Source organism: Triticum urartu, chromosome 5A (genome assembly GCF_056163025.1).
Source record: "Triticum urartu cultivar PI428250 chromosome 5A, HENAU_Tu73, whole genome shotgun sequence".
NCBI classification, from domain to species: Eukaryota; Viridiplantae; Streptophyta; class Magnoliopsida; order Poales; family Poaceae; genus Triticum; species Triticum urartu.
The window spans coordinates 438,730,964-438,753,732 of record NC_141877.1 but is presented as its reverse complement, the minus strand read 5'-3'; the positions used below and the strand labels follow the sequence as shown (position 1 = coordinate 438,753,732).

Genomic DNA, 22,769 nt, shown 5'->3' with positions numbered 1-22,769 from the left:
TTTGCAAGTCTCTTCGAATTATCAGTTTGGTTTGGCCTACTAGATTGATCTTTCTTGCTGTCGGTGTCAAAACCAGCGGATCTCGGGTAGGGGGTCCCGAACTGTGCGTCTAAGGCGGATGGTAACACGAGGCAGGGGACACGATGTTTACCCAGGTTTGGGCCCTCTTGATGGAGGTAATACCCTACATCCTGCTTGATTGTTCTTGATGATATGAGTATTACAAGAGTTGATCTACCACGAGATCGTAGAGGCTAAACCCTAGAAGCTAACCTATGGTATGATTGTCTGTTGTCCTACGGACTAAACCCTCCGATTTATATAGACACCGGAGGGGGCTAGGGTTACACAGAGTCGGTTAGAAGGGAGGAGATCTACATATCTGTATTGCCAAGCTTGCCTTCTATGCCAAGGAAAGTCCCATCCGGACACGGGACGAAGTCTTCAATCTTGTACCTTCATAGTCCAACAATCCGGCCAAAGGATATAGTCCGGCTGTCCAGAGACCCCCTAATCCAAGACTCCCTCAGTAGCCCCTGAACCAGGCTTCAATGACGATGAGTCCGGCGCGCAGTTTTGTCTTCGGCATTGCAAGGCGGGTTCCTCCTCTGAATACTCCATAGAAGATTTTGAACACAAGGATAGTGTCCAGCTCTGCAAAACAAGTTTCACATACCACCATAGAGAGAATAATATTTCCACAAATCCAATCTGCTGACATGTTTGACAGCATGACATCATGTCATGGCCCGGTCATTATTCAAACTGTTTTTCTCAACCAGCACCGCATATATCGCGGGGCGGTTTTCTTGACACGTCTTGTCAAAGCAGAGATCGTGTCCCCCTTATTACGGGATTCTCATCAATACGGACATGGGTAATCCAACCGCGCCATCAATTGCGGCGCTTAGGGAATAAGCGATTTTACCAGGCAAGTGGGGAGGCGCATCGCCTCTTCCGCCCTTATAAAGGGACAAGGATTCACCCCTTTTACCCACGCCTTCTACCTCCTTGCTTATCCATTCTCACACACTCGAGCTCCAGCACCCAAGTTCGCGTTTTTCTTCTCAAACCACTCCAAGCATGTACGGAGTAGGAGGCAAGTGGATGGTCTCCTCCGTCACGGAGGAGCACATCACAAAGTTACGGGAAGCCGGATATCTGGCTGCGGATATCGCGCACCGGCTGCTAGATGCAGGGCAGATCATCCCTACGCCCGAACCCCGTGAGAGGGCAGTTTTTCTTACCCACTTCATCCGAGGACTAGGATTTCCCCTCCACCCGTTTGTCCGCGAGCTCATGTTTTACTATGGGCTGGATTTTCATGATCTGGCCCCCAATTTCATCCTCAACATCTCGGTGTTTATCAATCGTGTCTGAGGCCTTCCTCCGCATCAGGCCCCACTTCGGCCTATGGCTGAAAACCTTCAATGCTAAACCGAAGGTGGTGGTCGGCCAGCAAGCCGATTGCGGAGGCGCCATGGTGGAAAAAATTCCTAACGTCACTTGGCTCGAGGGCTCCTATGTGGATACCATAAAGGGGTGGCAATCGGGGTGGTTCTGCTGTTGGGGAACGTAGTAATTTCAAAAAAAATCCTACGCTCACGCAAGAACATGGTGATGCATAGCAACGAGAGGGGAGAGTTTTGTCCACGTACCCTCGTAGACCGAAAGCGGAAGCGTTAGCACAACGCGGTTGATGTAATCGTACGTCTTCACGGCCCGACCGATCAAGCACCGAAACTACGGCACCTCAGAGTTCTAGCACACGTTCAGCTCGATGACGATCCCCAGACTCTGATCCAGTAGAATGTCGGGGAAGAGTTCCGTCAGCACGACGGCGTGGTGACGATCTTGATGTTCTACTGTTGCAGGGCTTCGCCTAAGCACCACTACAATCTTATCGAGTACTATGGTGGAGGGGGGCACCGCACACGGCTAAGAGATCAATGATCAATTGTTGTCTAGAGGTGCCCCCCTGCCCCTGTATATAAAGGAGCAAAGGGAGAGGTGGCCGGCCTAGGAGGAGGGCGCGCCAAGGGGGGATCCTTGATGGAGTAGGAGAGAAGGACAGAGGGGGAGAGGAACAAGGAAAAGTGGGCTGCACCCATTGTCCAATTCGGACCAGAGGGGGGGCGCCTCCTTCCTTTTGGCCTCTCTCCTCTATTCCCGTATGGCCCAATAAGGCCCATATACTCCCCGGCAAATTCCCGTAACTCTCCGGTACTCCGAAAAATACCCGAATCACTCAGAACCTTTTCGGTGTCCGAATATAGTCGTCCAATATATCGATCTTTACGTCTCGACCATTTCGAGACTCCTTGTCATGTCCCTGATCTCATCCGGGACTCCGAACTCCTTCGGTACATCAAAACTCATAAACTCATAATATAACTGTCATCGAAACCTTAAGCGTGCAGACCCTACGGGTTCGAGAACAATGTAGACATGACCGAGACACGTCTCCGGTCAATAACCAATAGCGGAACCTGGATGCTCATATTGGCTCCCACATATTCTACGAAGATCTTTATCGGTCAGACCGGATAACAACATACGTTGTTCCCTTTGTCATCGGTATGTTACTTGCCCGAAATTCGATCATCGGTATCTCAATACCTAGTTCAATCTCGTTACCGGCAAGTCTCTTTACTCGTTCCGTAATACATCATCCTGCAACTAACTCATTAGTTGCAATGCTTGCAAGGCTTAAGTGATGTGCATTACCGAGAGGGCCCAGAGATACCTCTCCGACAATCGGAGTGACAAATCCTAATCTCGAAATACGCCAACCCAACAAGTACCTTCGGAGACACCTGTAGAGCACCTTTATAATCACCCAGTTACGTTGTGATGTTTGGTAGAAGACAAAGTGTTCCACCGGTAAACGGGAGTTGCATAATCTCATAGTCATAGGAACATGTATAAGTTATGAAGAAAGCAACAGCAACAAACTAAATGATCGAGTGCTATGCTAACGGAATGGGTCAAGTCAATCACATCATTCTCCTAATGATGTGATCCCGTTAATCAAATGACAACTCATGTCTATGGTTAGGAAACATAACCATCTTTGATCAACGAGCTAGTCAAGTAGAGGCATACTAGTGACACTCTGTTTGTCTATGTATTCACACATGTATTATGTTTCCGGTTAATACAAATCTAGCATGAATAATAAACATTTATCATGATACAAGGAAATAAATAATAACTTTATTATTGCCTCTAGGGCATATTTCCTTCATCTACATCACCGAGCCGCGCGAGACCAACTGGGTGGCGGCCCCCAAATTTCGATCCGGAATCCCCATGCGGCTTACCTCCTGGAAAGAGAAGGGCTTGTCCTGGGGTTCTCCGATAGAGTTGACCGGACTCCAGACCTGCATCAGGAACATGATGAGCAAGAAAATCAAGCTCGTCAACATGGTCCAGGTCATGCTCTTCCGCCAGATCCTCCCGTGTCAACGACGGGCATTCAATTTGTGGGAGTTCGACCCGGCCAAGCACCAGACGATGCGAGAGCTCTTCAACACGACGCACAAGGATGTCTAGAGGGTCTTGTTCAAGGGCGCCGAGGTACCCCCTTCCCTCACCGAGGACCGCGGACTCAGCGCAAAGCGCCATGCCAATCCGGTAAGTTTTTATATCTCACAGGGTATTTATTTGCCCCAGTTAAATCATGTGCGGGATCTAAGCTTCCATGTCATTAACAGGACTGGATAAAGACAGCGGAGCAGCTTGATTGCCCAGCCCCCCTGCCTGAAGATCCTGCAGATGCTCTCCTAACGGAGATGCTAGCTCCGGCACCTTGCGAGGTGCCGGTGAAGAAGACCAAGAAGAAGGCCACGGGGACCTGAAAGGGTCTCCGGCGCAAGGTTGTATCAGACTCATCGTCCGATGACTCCGACGCGCACTCCACGAGGAGGAGGAGGAGGAAAGTTCTCCCCCCAACCGGGGGAGACAAGAAAAGGAAGGTCGGCCCAACCAGGGAGGCCGAAGGGTCCAAGAAGGGAAGGACCCTCCCTCCGGACTGCTCCATGATGGCCGCCTATAGTGGCGATGAGTGGTTACCCAAGGAGAAGCCCCTGGCGAAGTCGTAAGTATCTGGACACCATAGTAATTCATGGTATGTCTTATTGCACTATTTATCATTACGCCGCATATGATTATGCAGTCCGTCCCGAGCTCATCTCGACGTAGATTCGTCGGACGGTTCACTGGACTTGTCGGATATGAATAGTGATTCACTTCTGACCGCCTCCACCCCTTGCCCTACGGACAACATTGAGGTGTTGTCTCGAAAGGCACCGAGCCGAGGGGAGGTAGTCCTGGGGGCGCCTCGAGGCAACCTTCCGGACCCTAGGCGCAAAGGGAGCAAGACTCCCACGGGCTCCAAGTTCGGCCCCCAGCCGAATACTGCCCCAGAACCTTCGGTGGTTCCAGACTCAGGCAGGCGATCCCCCATTAAGGGGGCAAGCCACCCGTGCCGGTGTCCTCTGTCCATCCAGAGGCACCAGACAACTTGATGGAAGCGCTTCGCGGCGCTTCCATCAACGAAGAGCACCTCACTATCATGAGTGCGGTGATCAAGAAAATTTAGTCCGCCAAAAACGGACTGACCGAAGCTTGCGCCAGCCTCCTAACAGGCTTTGAGGTAAGCAATCAAAATATAAGAAAATATTACCGCATGGACAGTAGCCCCTGATGCTCTGTTCGGCGTTCGCGAAGAAAGGCTGAATAGAGGATTAAATGATAACTCAGGAGTCTAATCATAATATGTCTATGTGTATGTGCAGGCTTCACTGCTGGCCGCTGCCACACGTACTGCGGAGGTCTCTGCACTGAAGCAGGACCTGGAGCAGTCCGAGGACGAGCTCGGCCTTACCAAGAGGCAGCTCGAGGAGAGAAAAGGTAAGCAATACCTTGTCTATATATTAAAAAGAAGTTCGGGTGTAATGTAATAGGATCATCATGAATTTGCCAGGGGCCCCGACCGAAGTGGCGACCCTGAAGAAGGCGCTGTCCGAGGCCGAAGACAAAGCGGCCAAGGAGCGCATTGAGCGGGAAAAGCAAGAAGCCTGGGTAGGCGAGGTGCAGCAAGAGCTCGAGGCTCTCACCAAAAAAACACGAGTCCTTGGAGCTTGACTCTAAGACGCGAGAGTCCGAGCTTGCGAAGGCGCTTGAAAGCGCCCGGAGCGCCAAGGCTGAAGCCCACAAGGCCCTCCAGGAGATTGATGCGGTGAAGAAGATAGCAGCGGGTAAGGCATTTATTATGCAAAGCAAGCATGTGAAGGAAACTTTCCTTTTACTTACCCGAGTTCGGAGCTCTCCAGGAGCGTTCGCAGATCTTCCCCGCAGTGTACTAGATGCCGCGGAGTTTTACCGAGCTGAGGAGGGGATCTCGACGGAAAAGTTATTCTTGTCTCAGTATACTGGGACCGAACACCCAATGCCCTTGAGCGACCAGCTGATGCAATTGGTCGAGCTTCACAAGGCGGCTGAACAGGCCATGAAGGGTCTTATAGTCCGGATATGGCCTCGCGAGCCCCTGCCCGGCAGCTACTTTGGTCTGGTGAGGCGTCTTGTGGATGCCTGCCCACGGCTTGAAGTCATAAAGCGGTCTGTCTGCATCGAGGGTGCGCGCAGGGCTTTTGCCCGGGCGAAGGTGCACTGGGCGAAGCTGGACGCCGTGAAGCTGGTAAAGGAGGGGCCGCCGATGGGCAAGGAGCATCTCTGCCCCGAAATGTATTATGAGAGTGTCCTGAAGGGTTCCCGCCTTGTGGCGGATGAATGTGCTAGAGATGTAATTTTTGAATGAACATGCTCATGTGATCCTGTAATGTGAAACGAGTTCATTTGCGCTATGCAACGCTTTTTTAATTTAAAATATTACCTTCTGTGCAGCCGTTTATAAAATCTGAGAGTTGGCCAGTCGTCGGCTTCTGTCCCCATGTAACTAGTACTGGGGTGTTCGAGATAAACCTAAGCGCTCTTTATCCCAATTTTGGGTCCTTCGAGGGAGGTGTTCAGCGCAACGAACCAGGCAATCGGACTATAAGGTTTTATCACTCTCACTTAGCCATAGAAGTCTACAATTTTAAATTTTGGCGAAGCCCCTAGTATTCGGAAGGCCGAATTTGGGGCGCTATACACGCCTAAGTCAGGCAAGGCCGACTCCTCGCCCGAAGCGGAAAAAGTCTTTAAGGACTTGAGACCTCTCGAACAACGACCAACTCTCGCCTTATCATGACAGTCAGTTTTCGGCTTTCTCTACTGAGGTGCTTGTCTGGAAGAACCGGGACACAATCACAGTAGTTCTCCCAGCGCTACCTTAGCCGATATAGCGAAACGTAAGGTACCAAAGCATGGGAGCCGAGCAAACCCAACTATTGACCCAAGACATGATTCGGAGCTGATGCATATAATGCTATAAGTTCGGGGTGCCACAATGTCGAAAGTGTTCAGACTTCTCACGCCGTATTATGGGGTAAACGAAAGCCCCTGGCGTACTGACCGTACCCGAATGTACGGGTGCAGATTGTCGTAAATGAACATATAAGAAAAAGGGGATGAATAATTCAATAATAGACTAATGTTATGCATTATTATTTAAATAATACGTCGAAGCGTACTGATACAAGTAGTGCAATAAGCAGAAAGTAGGACTATTTGACATGTCCTATCCAAGGGCAAGCTACGTATGGATAGTAGAAAGCGGGTATATTGATTATTATTAGAGACCACCTGAGGGTTCCCGTGTACATCTTAGCTTCTTGCCTCCTTGGTTGTTCCTTCTTGTAAGGTGTCCGGCAATCGTACTGCCGGAAAGGGCTTCCAGAGAGTTAGGTACTGAAAGAGAAAAAATGATAAAGGTATACAGCCCCTAGGGCGGTTAAGCCGCATTGCGGGACGTGCCCTGATCGTGCCCCCGCCTATGTCCATGGTATTTTCAGTGCGTAATTATGTACACGCGGCACGGATTTCGTCGCTTGACTGGGACTGGGACGGGGGCCGAATTGCTAGGCGAGCTCTGAATGTGCCAGGTGATCCTGTTGCAGTTTACTCCGGACTCGCTTGAAGGTGTCCGGGGGCTGTATCGCCGAATTAGTGGTTTGCCTTAAAAGGCTGATTTGTGCTTCTGCTGCGAGGGCCGCAGTGTGCTCTTCCATGCGGAGCGAGCGTTCTGTGTTTCCATTCACTGTTATGCCCCCCTAGGTCCTAGCATCTTGATCTTGGGGTATGCGTAATGCAGTACGGCATTGAATTTTGCAAATGCGGTTCGCCCGAGCAGTGCGTGATAGCCACTACGAAACGGGACGATATCGAAGATTAACTCCTCGCTTCGGAAGTTGTTTGGAGATCCGAAGACCACTTCCAGTGTGATTGAGCTCGTGCAATGGGCCTCTACACCTGGGATGACGCCCTTAAAGGTGGTTTTGGTGGGTTTGATCCTCGAGGGATCTATACCCATTTTTCGCAATGTATCCTGATAGAGCAGGTTCAGGCTGCTACCGCCATCCATAAGGACTCGAGTGAGGTGAAATCTGTCGATGATGGGGTCTAGGACCAGTGCGGCGGATCCGCCATGACGGATACTAGTGGGGTGGTCTCTGCGATCAAAGGTGATCGGACAAGCGGACCATGGGTTGAACTTTGGGGCGACGGGCTCCATCGCATAGACGTCCCTTAGTGCACGCTTCTGTTCCCTCTTGGGAATGTGGGTTGCGTATATCATGTTCACCGTCTTCACTTGTGGGGGGAACCTCTTCTGTCCTCCCGTGTTCGGCGGCCGGGACTCCTCCTCGTCATCACTATGCAGCCCCTTGTCCTTGTTTTCGGCATTTAACCTGCCGGCCTACTTGAACACCCAACATTCTCTGTTGGTGTGATTGGCTGGCTTGTCGGGGGTGCCGTGGATTTGACACGAGCGATCCAGTATGCGATTCAAACTGGACGGAGTCGGAGTACTTCTTTTGAATGGCTTTTTCCGCTGACCGGATCTAGAGCCTCTGAATTCGGCATTGACTGCCGTATCATCGGTGTTATTGCCGTTGTTGCGGCGCTTTGGTCTGTTACGACGTGGTCTGCCGTTGGCATCTTTGGTATCCGAAGTGCTCGGATTCCTTGATGTTTTGTTTCTGTGAGCCAGCCAGCTATCCTCGCCCGCGCAAAAGCGGTTCATGAGTGTCGTGAGGGCTGCCATAGACTTCGGCTTCTCCTGGCCGAGGTGCCGGGCAAGCCACTCGTCACGGATGTTATGCTTGAATGCCGCTAAGGCCTCTGCATCCGGACAGTCAATAATTTGGTTTTTCTTAGTTAGGAACCGTGTCCAGAATTGCCTGGCCGATTCCCCTGGCTGCTGAGTTATATGGCTCAAGTCATCAGCATTCGGTGGTCGCACATAAGTGCCCTGAAGTTGTCAAGGAATGCGTCTTCCAAATCCTCCCAACTGCCGACGGACTCTGCTGGCAAGCTATTCAGCCGATGCCGAGCTGGTCCTTTGAGTTTTAGTGGGAGGTACTTGATGGCATGTAGATCATCACCGCGAGCCATGTGGATGTGAAGGAGGAAATCCTCAATCCATACAACAGGATCTGCTGTACCATCATACGATTCGATATTTACGGGTTTAAAACCCTTCGGGAATTCGTGATCCATTACTTCATCAGTGAAGCATAGGGGGTGTGCGGCGCCTCTGTGCCGGGCTATATCACGACGCAGTTCATATGAGTCTTGTCTGCTGTATTCGGCCCGGTCGGATTTACCTTTAGTGTATCTACCGCGACGGTCATCATCCCGTGTTGTCGCGAGCCCCCGTGGCCCGTATATTGACCTTGCATATTTTGCCCTGTTGTCCAATACGTCTCGCAGGTCCCGTGTGTTGCCCCGGGCCTTGGTATTTTTGATTGAGTGGCGGGGGGTGCAAGCTGAACTTCAGGCTGGAATGCCTCTCTGACTCGGCCACGCGATGGCCGATCAGCCGCATCGTACACTGGTGATGGAGGTTTCAATGCTTCCTCCTCGAGGTGAGGCAGCAACCTGCATTTTGGGTAACTCTTGGAGGGGCGCTCGAGTTCGTATTCCTCGGCCGCAAGAATTTCGGTCCATCTGTCTGCTAGCAAGTCTTGATTAGCCTGAGGCTATTGTTGCTTTTTCTTCAGGCTATTTTCTGTGGCCATAAGCCAGCGCTTGAAGCGCTCCTGCTCGATGGGATCCTCAGGCACGATAAATTCTTCGTCGCCGAGGCTCACCTCGTCTTCGGAGAGAGGAATGTAATTGTCCTCCTTCGATTCTCCATCTGCTGCCTGCTCTGGAGGGCTAGCTTATTCACCCTCCCGCTCTACATCGTGTTGGAGGGGATTGTGGTTGTCTTCGGCACTATCCGGAGTGTTATTGTCTCTTGTGCCGGTATTACTACTTTTGCTGTGGCGAGACTTAGAGCGGCGCTGCTGACGTCGGCGCTTGGGTTGCTTCTTGGAGGGGTCATCCTCCGCTGTCTCATCGCCATTGACTTCTTTGGGGGTGTCCACTATGTATATATCATATGATGAGGTGCCGGTCCAGTGCCCTGTGGGTGGTGGTTCCTGTTTGTCTCCTGCATTGTCGTCCATACCGTCGATGTCTTCGGAGTCGAAGTCGAGCATGTCAGTTAAATCGTCGACAGTGGCTACTAAGTGGGTGGTGGGTGGGCAGCGAATTTCTTCATCGTCCGCATCCCATTCTAGCCGGACATAGTTCAGCCAAGGTTCTCCTGACAAGGAGAGAGACCTTAATGAATTTAGCACATCGCCGAAAGGCGAATGCTGAAAGATATCCGCGGAGGTGAACTCCATGATCGGCGCCCAGTCGGATTTGATAGGCATGGATGCAGGCGGCTCGGAGTCCGTGGCCGGAGATGAATCCAGTGGTTTGGCGACAGGGCTCTTGTAAGGGGTGAAGTCAGTATCCGGCTCCATCGCCACTGAGAGTGCGGCCTCCATGGCGGGGTCTATCCCTCCGTCCTTGGATGGCGCAATTTGCTCCGGATTGAAGGTCGGAGTAGTTGCAGATGCGATCTCCCGAACACTGTCCGACGGCAGAGTTACGTCATGCTCGTCGTGATTGTGCGGCGCACCTGACATGGGCTCGAATCCGTCGAAGATCAAGTCTCCGCGGATGTCAGCAGTGTAGTTTAAGTTTCCGAACCTGACCTGATCGCCAGGGGCGTAGCTCTCGATCTACTCCAGATGGCCAAGCGAATTGGCCCGTAGTGCGAAGCCGCTGAATACGAAAATCTGTCCGGGGAGGAAAACCTCACCCTGGACCGCATCGTTACCGATGATCGAAGGGGCCATCGAGCCTTATGGTGACGGCACAGTGGAACTCTCAATGAAAGCACCAATGTCGGTGTCAAAAACGGCGGATCTCGGGTAGGGGGTCCCGAACTGTGCGTCTAAGGCGGATGGTAACAGGAGGCGGGGGACACGATGTTTACCCAGGTTTGGGCCCTCTTGATGGAGGTAATACCCTACATCCTGCTTGATTGTTCTTGATGATATGAGTATTACAAGAGTTGATCTACCATGGATCGTAGAGGCTAAACCCTAGAAGCTAGCATATGTAGCATATGGTATGATTGTCTGTTGTCCTACGGACTAAACCCTCTGGTTTATATAGACACCGGAGGGGGCTAGGGTTACACAGAGTCGGTTGCAAGGGAGGAGATCTACATATCCGTATTGCCAAGCTTGCGTTCTACGCCAAGGAAAGTCTCATCCAGACACAGGACAAAATCTTCAATCTTGTATCTTCATAGTCCAACAATCCGGCCAAAGGATATAGTCCGGCTGTCCGGAGACCCCCTAATCCAGGACTCCCTCACTTGCAATGGGAGAAGTGCTTAGCTTTGGGTTCAATCTTGCGGTGTCCTTTCCCAGTGACAGTAGGGGCAGCAAGGCACGTATTGTACTATTGCCATCGAGGATAACAAGATGGGGTTTATATCATATTGCATGAGTTTATCCCTCTACATCATGTCATCTTGCTTAAAGCGTTACTCTGTTCTCTTGAACTTAATACTCTAGATGCATGCTGGATAGCGGTCGATGTGTGGAGTAATAGTAGTAGATGCAGACAGGAGTCGGTCTACTTGTCTTGGACGTGATGCCTATATACATGATCATACCTAGATATTCTCATAACTATGCTAATTATGTCAATTGCTCAACAGTAATTTGTTCACCCACCATAATACTTATGCTCTCGAGAGAAGCCTCTAGTGAAACCTATGGCCCCCGGGTCTATTTTCCATCATATTAATCTTCTAATACTTAGTTATTTCCTTTGCCATTTATTTTACTTGCATCTTTATTTCTCTTTTTCATAAAAAATACCAAAAGTATTATCTTATCATATCTATTAGATCTCACTCTCGTAGGTGATCGTGAAGGGATTGACAACCCCTTTATCGCATTGGTTGCGAGGAGTTTATTTGTTTGTGTAGGTGCGAGGGACTCGTGCGTGGCCTCCTACTGGATTGATACCTTGGTTCTCAAAAACCGAGGGAAATACTTACGCTGTTCTACTGCATCACCCTTTCCTCTTCAAGGGAAAACCAATGCAGTGCTCAAGAGGTAGCAGGCGCCCCCCTTTCCTTCTCTTCTCTCCCTCTCCTTCCTTCCCCCTTCCTCCTCTAGGACTAGGAAAGGGGAGTCCTACTCCTACCAGGAGGAGGATTCCTCCTCTCCTAGCGCGCCCCAAGGGCCGGCCGGCCTTCCCCCCTTGCTCCTTTATATATGAGGGCAGGGGGCACCCTACGACACACAAGTTGATCATTGATCCCTTAGCCGTGTGCGGTGCCCCCCTCCACCATAATCCACCTCGGTCATATCCTCGTAGTGCTTAGGCGAAGCCCTGCGCCGGTAGCTTCATCATCACCGTTATCACGCCGTCGTGCTGACGAAGCTCTCCCTCGACACTCAGCTAGATCGAGAATTCGTGGGACGTCACCGAGCCGAACGTGTGCAGATCGCGGAGGTGCCGTACTTTTGGTAATAAGATCGGTCGGGTCGTGAAGACGTACGACTACATCAACCGCGTTGTCATAACACTTCCGCTTATGGTCTACGAGGATACGTGGACAACACTCTTCCCCTCTCGTTGCTATGCATCACCATGATAGATCTTGCGTGTGCGTAGGAATTTTTTTGAAATTACTGCGTTCCCCAAACAGCCCTACCCATGCGGGTCACATACATGGCTAAAATTACCATCCTTAGAACCACCATATAAACAGTGATAAAAAAAGATAAGAAAACCACACAGAGAAAAAAAAACTCACGCACACCAACAGTGTTGGGCCTATTGAGTAGCGCCACGCCAGATTCGATGCGAAACTATGATCCTAATTGGTTTGATGTCAAAAGTTGCCATGCCAAATTTTGGCAATTGCCAAATGTTGGCTAGAGATTGGTTGCATGCCAATTTTGATTGTCAATCTCACAAAAGGTTGCCAAATGTTGGCAACTTCTGAGTTTGCCAAATGTTGGCTTGCCAAATATGTAGCAAACCAATCAGCCTCTATGTCTTGCAACGGGCGAGAAATAACCCTGATGCGTTCCAGGAGGGTTGCCGCACAAAGGTATCCACGTTGGGCCGGCCCATTAAATCCACGGCAACGAGTGGGAAACCGGTACTGTAGCGACTGAGAACTAAACCGAGGTACTATAGCAAACCGATACTATGTCGAGACGATGTAATATAGAAAATTGTTGTACAATAGCATACATTATTTTAAATGAGAACTTTTTTGAAACAACAAACAATTTTCAAATATCATCTTTTTTTATAATGTGAATAGTTTTTAATAACATTGAACTTTTTTAAAGAGCAATTTTTTAAGTTGTTTGCATCACTGAACATTCAAGTATTTCTGAAATTCTTGAATAGTTTTCATAAACACAATTTTTTAAACTTGTAACAAGTTTTGAAAATAGTGAACATTTTTCAAAAAATGCGAATTTCTTTTAAAATATCTGAACCAATTTTCATAAAAACGACCAAAGCTTAAAAATTCCAAACATTTTTTTGATTAACATTTTTTGACATAACGATAACTTTTTTAAAATTTCTGAACACTTTTGTAACCATGAATAATTTTTGAATGTTTATTAAAAGTTTGGAACAATGGGAAATAAAGAATAAAAAGACTGAGAAAACCAGAAAGAAAAATCCACCAAGAAAATAAAAACATATGGAACATTACGTAACGTTCCTAAAATCTTAGTAACAGGAGCTGCTAAATGGGCACAACTCGCTCGCCCTACAGGCGTTGCCTCCACTAGTTTGAAGCTTGTGGGGGTCAATTAGGATTTGCCAAGTCGCACGCATACTCCCTTGGGTCACGACGTAAATGAGATTGTCTCGTTTCTTAGGGCGTCTCTAGCCGTTCGCCACGCATAAAAATCGTCTTCTAAAGATGAGTCGGTGATACAATCGGCATTGGGAGCGGTTTCGCACCCAGTTGTTGTCCCCAGCTCGTCCCAGGTATCGATATTGGCTCATTTTTCAGCCCCATTTCAACGAATAAAGAGTCCATATGAGCGACAATAGGCCCATATTCAACGTGGTTCGCCGTTGTTCGACGTTCAATTATACACATAAATTTTTTATCACATATTTCATCACAGAAATATCAAATACTTCAGTAAAATAATACAACAACAAATAGTTCAATACAAATTATATATTTCAACAAATAAAAACTCATATTTCATCACACGCCACGCCCGGCGTCGCCCTTGAGCCTTCATAGGTGCTCTATCAAATCTTGCTGCAGTTGATGATGCACCTGTGGGTTTCGGATCTCCTGACGCATACTGAGATAGGCAGTCCAGGTTGCCGGTAGCTAGTGATCAACTTCGGCTAGAGGACCCTGCCTGTAGTATGGTTCAGTGTCAAACACTGGGTCTTCTTGCTCGCTCTTGATGATCATGTTGTGCAAGATGACACAGCAAGTCATAATCTCCCACATTTGATCTTTCGATCAAGTCTGAGCGGGGTACTGGACAACAGCAAATCGAGATTGGAGCACACCAAATGCCCGCTCAACATCCTTCCTGCAAGCCTTCTAAACCTTCGCAAACCAGACGGTCTTGCCTCCTGGCACAGGGTTTGAGATCGTCTTCACAAATGTCGACCATCTCGGATAGATGCCATCAGCTAGATAGCACCCCTTGTTGTAGTGCCGCCCATTGATCTCGAAGTTCACCGGAGGAGAATGACCTTCAACAAGCTTGGCAAAGACAGGAGAGCACTGCAGCACGTTGATGTCATTGTGAGTTCCTGGCATACCAAAGAAGGAGTGCCAAATCTAGAGGTCATGTGTGGCCACCGCCTCAAGTACCATATTGCAACCGCCTTTGGCGCCTTTGTACATCCCCTGCCAAGCAAATGGGCAATTCTTCCATTTCCAATGCATGCAGTCGATACTTTCAAGCATCCCAGGAAATCCTCTTGCTGCATTCTGTGCTAGGATCCGAGCAGCGTCTTCTGCATTGGGTGTTCTCAAGTATTGCAGTCCAAACACGGCCACCACTGCCCGACAAAATTTGTAGAAACACTCTATGCTGGTGGATTCGGCCATGCGCCCATAGTCGTCGAGTGAATCACCGGGAGCTCCGTATGCAAGCATCCTCATCGCTGTCGTGCACTTCTGGATGGAGGTGAATCCAAGGGCGCCGGTGCAATCCATCTTGCACTTGAAGTAGTTGTCGAACTCCCGGATGGAATTCACAATCCTGAGGAAGAGCTTTCGGCTCATCCGATAACGGCGCCGAAATGTTTTCCCGCCGTGAAGTGGAGCATCGGCGAAGCAGTCGGAGTAGAGCATGCAGTAGCCTTCGAGACGATGCCGGTTCTTTGCTTTCACCCGCCCCGGCGCCGAGCCACCTCGCCGCGGCTTTTCATTGCTCGCCAGCAGCTGGGCGAGGGCGGCGAGCACCATGAGATGCTCTTCTTCCTGGACGTCGGCCTCGGCTTCCTCCTCCAGCAGCCGGCGAGCGCTTCCTCGTCATCCGAGTCCATCGCCGAGGCAGGCAAATCGCCGAACACCTTGCGCCCGGTGAGCGTGTACCCGCCGCTAAACTGACCCTCCGCGGCCGGAAACGCTCAGCTGCTGTTGGAGGGGCTGCCGCGGCGAAGCTCTGCTATTTTTCCGGCGTGGAATGGCTATCTAGTGGTGAAAGGCGGCGGGCGGCGCCGGGATATAGCTACTAGCGGCCGAGGGCGCGATGGTGGGAGGCGAGTCGGGGAAGAAAACTTTGACTTTTCCCCTGACGACGTGGGCCAGCCGCGCTTTTCCCTTGCGCCGGAGCCCCCAACTGCCCCCGGTGCGCCGGGTTCGGCCTGAGACCGCCGGGCGGAAAAAAGCGGCGTTTTTCGACATCCGGGGGCGCGACTGAGGCGTTTTTTTGGCGCCGGCGCCGAAAAAATGGTCTGGAGGAGCTTGTTGGAGGTGTGGCTAGAGATGCTCTTAGCTCAGCTCACTCGTCTTGCTTCTCCGCTCCTCAGCTTGCTTGTCGTTTTTTTCCTGCTTGCTCGTTTGAGCTCCTTCCTAGTCGGCTCGCTCGCTTTTTATTCAACTGCTGGTTTTTGAGGGAAAAACGACCCTTTAGTTTTCCATAGATTAAATAGTTCATAAATGTGACTACATTTGCAGATTTAAAGAAAGTTACAAATTTTAAAAATATTCTTGAATTTGAAAAATGTTGTAAATTAAAAAAATGTTTGCTAATTTGAAGAAGTTCGTAGGTTGTAAAATTGCTCACCAATTTGAAAAAAGATCGAGAATCTGAAAAAATAAGTTTAAAAAACGATTGTCAACTTGAAAATTATGTGCAAACTTGAATTTTTCTTCTAAAATTTGAAAACTGTTCACAAATTTGAAAATGTTTGGTAACCTAAAAGGTTTACAATTTTTTTTGCAAATTCAAAAGGATGGTCAATGACTTGAAATTTTATCATTATTAAAAAAACGTTTGCAAATTCAAAGAAATATTTTCTGGTCTTAAAAAATTCTATGAATTAAAAAAATCATGAATTTGAAAAGGAGTTCATAATTTCAATAAATTTCCAGAAATTTGAAAAATGTCTTGGTCTTAAAGAAGTTCCCAAATTTGATTTCATGAAATTCAAGGAAAATTTTGCCGATTTGAAATATATTAGCAATTTTTTTAAAACATAAACTTGGAATAAATCACGAATTGGAAAATTGAAAAAACGCAAAAATAAAAGGAAATGGGAAAATATATAGAAATTTTGAAAAAAGATAAGGAACGGGAAAAAAAGATAAGGAACCAGAAAAATGAAAATAAAAAGGCAATATAAAGCAAAAGATAAAATGCACAGAAAAGAAAAAAAAAGAAAAAAAAATCTTCTGGAAGCTCCCAGTTTTTTGAGGACATGAGGCATTCTGGAAGCTTCCTTTTTTTTTGAGGAATGCCCACACTTTATTAAAAATTCTTTTTGAGACAACCACACTTTGTGAATTAAAACCGGCGAGATGGTAAGCCTAACTGGGCCAGCCCGTCTAACAGCGCGTTCCTGGGCCTTGGGCCGTGCTAGGTTTTGACAAGCCCGCCTCGTCTCCCTGTCGCTCCAGGGTCAAAGCCACTACCACCACTAGGGCCCTAGCCACCACATCGCAGCCGGCTCCCTCCCTTCCTCCTAGACAGGAGGTACCCCGCAGCCCGGCTCAAAAGCTCCACCGCCGCGCTCCGCAAACCCGACCGAATTCTCGGCCTCTCGCCCAGGGAGGCGACGCCACCGCGACTTCCCTCCCCGCCGTCGCCGCCTCCGCCTCCGCCGCCGCGCCCGCCGCGCGGCCTTTGCTTCTCTCCTCGGAGAATCGAGGCACGGGTGGTAAGTTTTTGAATCTCCCCGCCTCAAATCGGCCCGTTCGCCTCCTTACTGCCTACCGCCTTCAGCTTTACTTGAGCGAAGTCGCTTTTGCCTTGTTTATCTTGATCTGTTGTTTGCCTGCGTCGGGCAGGGGAACTGGCGCTGAGTGTTTCTTTGGTTCAAAACAAGTGTTTGGTGTTTCTTCTGCTGAAAACAAGTGTTTGGTCTTTTGCTGTTGAAAACAAGTGTTTACTGTTGCTTAGATGCGTATCGGGTGTCCTCAAGTTGTGATTTTTGGGCGCTGTCTTACCCCCCAAAACATCCAATAGCGTTAAGATTTGACACTGTAAAACTCCCCTGTGCTGCAAAGCGTATGGATCGTGTTCGGTTATTGCAATTAAGACTGTTTTAGGAACCTGGACAGACACTACGTCCGCCATATTGTTAGCAATGTAGATTTCGTAGTACAATCCATCTTTAACTTTATGTAGAATTCCTTTGTGTGCTATATGTTTTTGATCTTAATCTTTTTTAGTTTCCATTCCTGTAAGGTCCATCGCGTGTGAAGATATCTAACATTCGACACATATGCTAGTGAAGGTTTGAGGGAACTGATCTTTATCTTATATTTTGTCTGGTTGAAATGGCACACTTGCAGTAGCAATCACATGTGTCATAGTTATCTTTTTCTTGGACTACTAGGAACATCAAAGTTGCCTTTTACTATCTTTATGTGATGGAAACAATTATGGATCTCTATTATAAAGAGAACAAAGCATATCTGGTACTCTGTTTGATTCTTCTGGTCGATCTTATAGTTGGCATACAATGTCCAGCGGAACTTGTGCTGACTAAAGCAAATGATTCAAAGTTTAGCACTAATATGTTCCCTTGAATTTGTGATCAGCATATGATGTTGGACTTCTTATAAGTTATAAGAGCTTGAGATTCTTGAATCAACTGTTATAGTACCTTATACACCCATAAGAAAACTATCAGGGTAAAACAGCAAAAGTTGGTGACATTAACCATTTTAATTTCTCCACTTCTTATAAGAGTTTGGGATTGTTGAATCAAACTGTATAGTACTCCCTCTGTAAAGAAATATAAGAGCGTTTAGATCACTACTTTAGTGATCTAAACACTCTTATATTTCTTTACAGAGGGAGTACCTTATACACCCGTAGGAAAAATACTAGGGTATTAAAACAGCAAAAGTTGGTGACAACCATTCTAATTTCTCCACTTCTTATAAGAGTTTGAGATTGTTGAATCAAACTGTATAGTACTCCCTCTGGGTTTAGATCACTACTCTAGTGATCTAAATGCTCTTATATTTCTTTACAGAGGGAGTACCTTATACACCCGTAGGAAAAATATTAGGGTATTAAAACAGCAAAAGTTGGTGACAACCATTTAATTTCTCCACTTCTTATAAGACTTTGAGATTCTTGAAACAGATTGTATATAGTACCTTATACACCTGTAGGAAAAATATCAGGGTAAAACAGCAAAAGTTTGTGACATTAACCATTTAATTTCTCCACAGCATCTTGTGTTGCCCTTCCATATATCTAGAATCAGACTTTACATTTACTTGTACGCGTGTAGGGAAAATATCAGGGTAAAACAACAAAAATGGGTGACATCCACCATTTAATTTCTTCGCAGCATCTTGTGTTGCCCTTTCATATAGCTAGAATCAGACTGTATAGTTCCTTATACACCCGTAGGGAAAATTATCAGGGTAAAACAGTAAAAGGGGGTGACATCAACCATTTAATTTCTTCACAGCATCATGTGTTGCCCTTTCATATATCAACCATCAATCAGATCTCTAGTTCATTTATTTGTATGAAGAGTGGAGCAAAAAAGAACCTTTAACAACACCCTTTTCACCCTACAGTTAGCTGGTTCTTTTTAATTTTTATTTGTGCAATGGACAATATGAATTTTCTTGTATTAGACTTTGTAGGAGTTGATACGCTAAGCATGCTGATCTTGCACTTGCAGTCTTCAAGATGGCCAAAAATTCAAGGAGCATGAAATATTCGTCTGGTGAGCTCAGATCAACGCGTTATTTGAGGCCCTTCAGCCATTGTAGTTTCAAGAGAGTTGCTACCCAGGAGCCAACATTAGCAGCAACGGAGAAATGTGCATGGAAAGACGCGATCTGTCCAGTCTGCATCGAATGCCCGCATGATGCTGTCCTTCTACTCTGTTCATCTCATGACAAAGGCTGCCGTCCATATGTATGTGGAACCAGCTTCCTCCACTCAAATTGTCTCGACCAGCTTATAGAGTCATGCAGAAGCCCAGGAAGCGGTGATGATCCAGGCTCGATAGTGCTCACATGCCCACTTTGCCGTGGTGAGGTTAAGGGATATACACTGGTTGAGCCTGCTCGGGAGCAGCTAAACAGAAACAGGAGGAGCTGCATGCAAGATGGCTGCTCATACAGTGGTACATACCGAGAACTCTGCAGGCATGCACGAAAGAAGCATCCTTCGGCAAAGCCTCGTGCCGCGGACCCTCTACAGACTTATAGATGGAGGCGACTCATGTTCAGAACCACGTTGCAAGACATGATCTGCGCGACGAGCTCGTCAATGCTCCAAGGGCTATTGTCTGCCATGTTGCAGTGGGAGGAGCTTCTGTCATCTGGTTGGCGTGGAGGTGATGATCACCTTGGTGCTGCTAATGATACTGCAGTGTAAATGGCCAATATGGACTTTGTTGCTCTGTGATCTCTGAATTGCTGGCAGAAACATGAGAAAATGATGTGCCATTACCGTTAGCGCAACCTCCTACAGAAATTGAGACCTGACAGAGTAGCAGTTGCCTGGATCTGTTTTAGGGAGTATGAGTGACCTATATTCAGAAGAAACATTGAGGTCTTCATGGATTTAAAGGTACTAGCAAAGTGGTGGAATGGTTTAAATAGTTTTTTAGGAAGTTCATATCTGTCCATTTTATCTGGTGTGTGATGCACTGCTCTTGTGCATCCCTGTTGACTGTTGCATTGTATGAACATAACATTTTCTTCTGAAATATGCAATTCAACTTGCTATTGATCTCCTCTGGGCAGGTTGATAAGGTTAATACTTGGGCCGATATGTAGATGTCGGAGATTCTTTTTCTTAAAAATGAATTTAGCGGGTATCCAATATCGTATATGAAAGTTCAAAAAAGAAACATATGAACCTGACATCCACTATTTTGAAGATGGCTAATGGGCCGTGAAAAACTGAACGCTGGTCCTTGCTTTATTCCCGAACCAGACTAGCCACTTTTCCATTATGTGACATTTGTCCTCTTTGTAAGCAAGTACAAGAGTTCGCACGCGTCATATATCATATACCAATGTCATTTCACGGTTACAACTTGGATGAAGGTTTTCAATTGCCTTCGGATCCCCAACTATGAAAATGAATAGTTTCTTTTCTAAGCATCGGTGCTTATTTGTATAGCAGACGCTTACTTAGGCACCAGTGCTCAAGGAAAAATCAAATTATTTTTATAATCGCCCCTCTAAGCACCTTGCAGTGTATATGACGCGGGATATTGTTTGGGAGATTTGAAAAGAGCAGAACGCATGGGTTTTCCCCATCTATGCTAATTGTGGATAAAATAAAAGACAAAAGTTGGCTTTGGACCATCGCAGGTGCAAAGGGTTTGAGTAATGTAAAAACCGCGAGAGTAATCTTCTCCTGTTCTCTACCTTCTGGCGACTTTTCTATTATCTTTTTAAACTTCGTCCCTACTTATTTGCACCGATTGTAGGCCCTAGCCTTGTTCATGCCATTGCAAAGGTCATTGCCAAGATGCTTGCCATTATACTTTCACCACACATTAATGCAATTGTGTGCAATTCTCAGAGTGCTTTCATCAAGAAGAGAAGTATCCACGAAAACTTTATGTGTGTGAGGAACCATGCCCGACGGCTCCACAGGAACAAAGCCCTCTCCCTCCTCTTCAAGCTTGATCTCCGGAAAGCTTTTGACTCGGTGCGTTGGGAGTAAATATTTAACATTCTTCGGAGAAGGGGCTTCCCTAGTAGATTTCATGATTGGATTGCCACCCTACTTAGCACCTCTTCGCCGAAGATTCTTCTCAATGGTGTGCCAACTTATCCCATTGCAAATGGTCGCGGTCTTAGGCAAGGAGATCCGCTTTCACCGATGTTGTTCGTCATAGCCATCAACCAACTACAACAAATTCTCGAATCGGCTACTAGACTTGGCCTCCTCCATAAAATCTGGGGACCTTGAGCTATCATCAGGACATCTCTATATGCTAACGACACAACCGTTTTTAATGCGCCAATCAAGGAAGATATCCAGAGCCTTGCTCGTATCCTACAGGAGTTCGGTGATGTGACAGGGCTACAAACAAACTTCCACAAGAGCTCATTTGTTCCCATACGGTGTAGGATTTGGCCTAGGGTAGCATCCTCACGGGGCTACCTGCCATGCATGTTACTTTCCCCATGTGGTACCTCGGCCTACCGTTCTCAGTTTCGGCAAATCAAGCAGATCGACTATCAGTACCTTTAGGACAAAGTGGTGATGAAGCTTGTTCCTTGGGAGGGCATGAACATCACTTCGGCGGGTCGTGGGGCGCTCGCCAAATCGGTCCTCACCCCGCAGATGGTCCACCACATCATGTCGCTTGTTTCCCCCCGCATGTCCTCAAAAGTATCAACAAGATTGAAAGATTGTTTCTTTGGGCGGGGACCAGTAAGGTGATAGTCGGGAAGTGTAAGGTTAATTGTGAGACCTTTTTCCAGGCTTAACCATCTTGGGAGCCTTGGTTTGCTCAATCTCAGGAAATTTGCAAGGGAGTTTCGACTTTGGTTGCCATGGCTAGAATGGAAGGATCCCACAAAGATTCAGGTTGGGACGGGCAACCCCTTCGACGAAAAGGACACAAACCTCTTCTATGCTCTCATCACCATCACCCTTAGAAATGCGAAGAGGACCCCGTTTTGGGATGGCCCATGGCTGCATGGGCACAAGCCAAAAGCCATCGCCCCTCTCATTTTGAAAGCCTCCAAGCGGAAGAATTGGAAAGTCAGCGACGTCGTGAAAGGTAATGCGTGGATAAAAGTGATTGACATGAGAAATTGCCTCCCTTGAAACCATGTCGCTGAATTTGTGGAGCTTTCGTCTCAATTTACTCATGTTCCTTTGAACGAGGATGTTGACGACTCTATCCATCGAAAGTTCTCTTCTAACGGTGATACTTGGCGGCGACATACAAAGCTCAATTCTTGGGAGCTATACTCACCCCCATTAACTAGGTCATTTAGAAGGTGTGAGCTCCTCCAATGGTCATTTTTTATGCCTGGCTTACTATCCAAAACAGCGTGTGGACTGCTGACCATCTAGAGTGATGAGGTTGGCAGGATTTTGGGCTTTGCCTGTTATGTACTCCTTCCGTCCCATAATATAAGACATTATTACATTCAATTTATGAGTAAATTGGATGTAATAACGTCTTATATTATGGGACAAGGGAGTAAGTTTGAGTACGAGTCTGACATCTGCCTTTTAAGCCTAAGCCTGATATTTATTTGGGTTTTGATTTTGGGAGGCTAATGATCGTGTTTCTAAGGAACAGAATGCCTTGCTGGAAAACCTTATTCCAAAGAAGAGATTAAGGAGACCATTTTGAGCTCTTATTCTCATGGTGTCCTTGGCAGGATGGGTTTTCTTTTACCTTTAATCAGACGTTTTGGGATTTAATTAGAGAGGATTTTATGGGGCTTATGAGGGATTTTTGAAGCTGGTACTTTGGATGTTTACTGTATTAATTTTGCTATTATTACCCTGATTCCTGAGTAACCTAATGCCAAAGAGATGAAGAAGTTCCATCCTATTAGCATG

General features: G+C 47.4%; 1 protein-coding gene across 1 annotated transcript; it reads left to right on the top strand.

Moving 5' to 3' along the window:
* Positions 1–16,666: 16,666 nt before the first annotated feature.
* LOC125509525 (uncharacterized) lies at positions 16,667–19,958 on the top strand. Its single transcript, XM_048674508.2, has 2 exons — positions 16,667–16,902; positions 18,895–19,958. The coding sequence occupies exon 2, from the start codon at positions 18,903–18,905 to the stop codon at positions 19,596–19,598; it is 696 nt and encodes a 231-aa protein (XP_048530465.1). The 5' UTR covers positions 16,667–16,902; positions 18,895–18,902; the 3' UTR covers positions 19,599–19,958.
* The last annotated feature ends 2,811 nt before the right edge of the window (positions 19,959–22,769 follow it).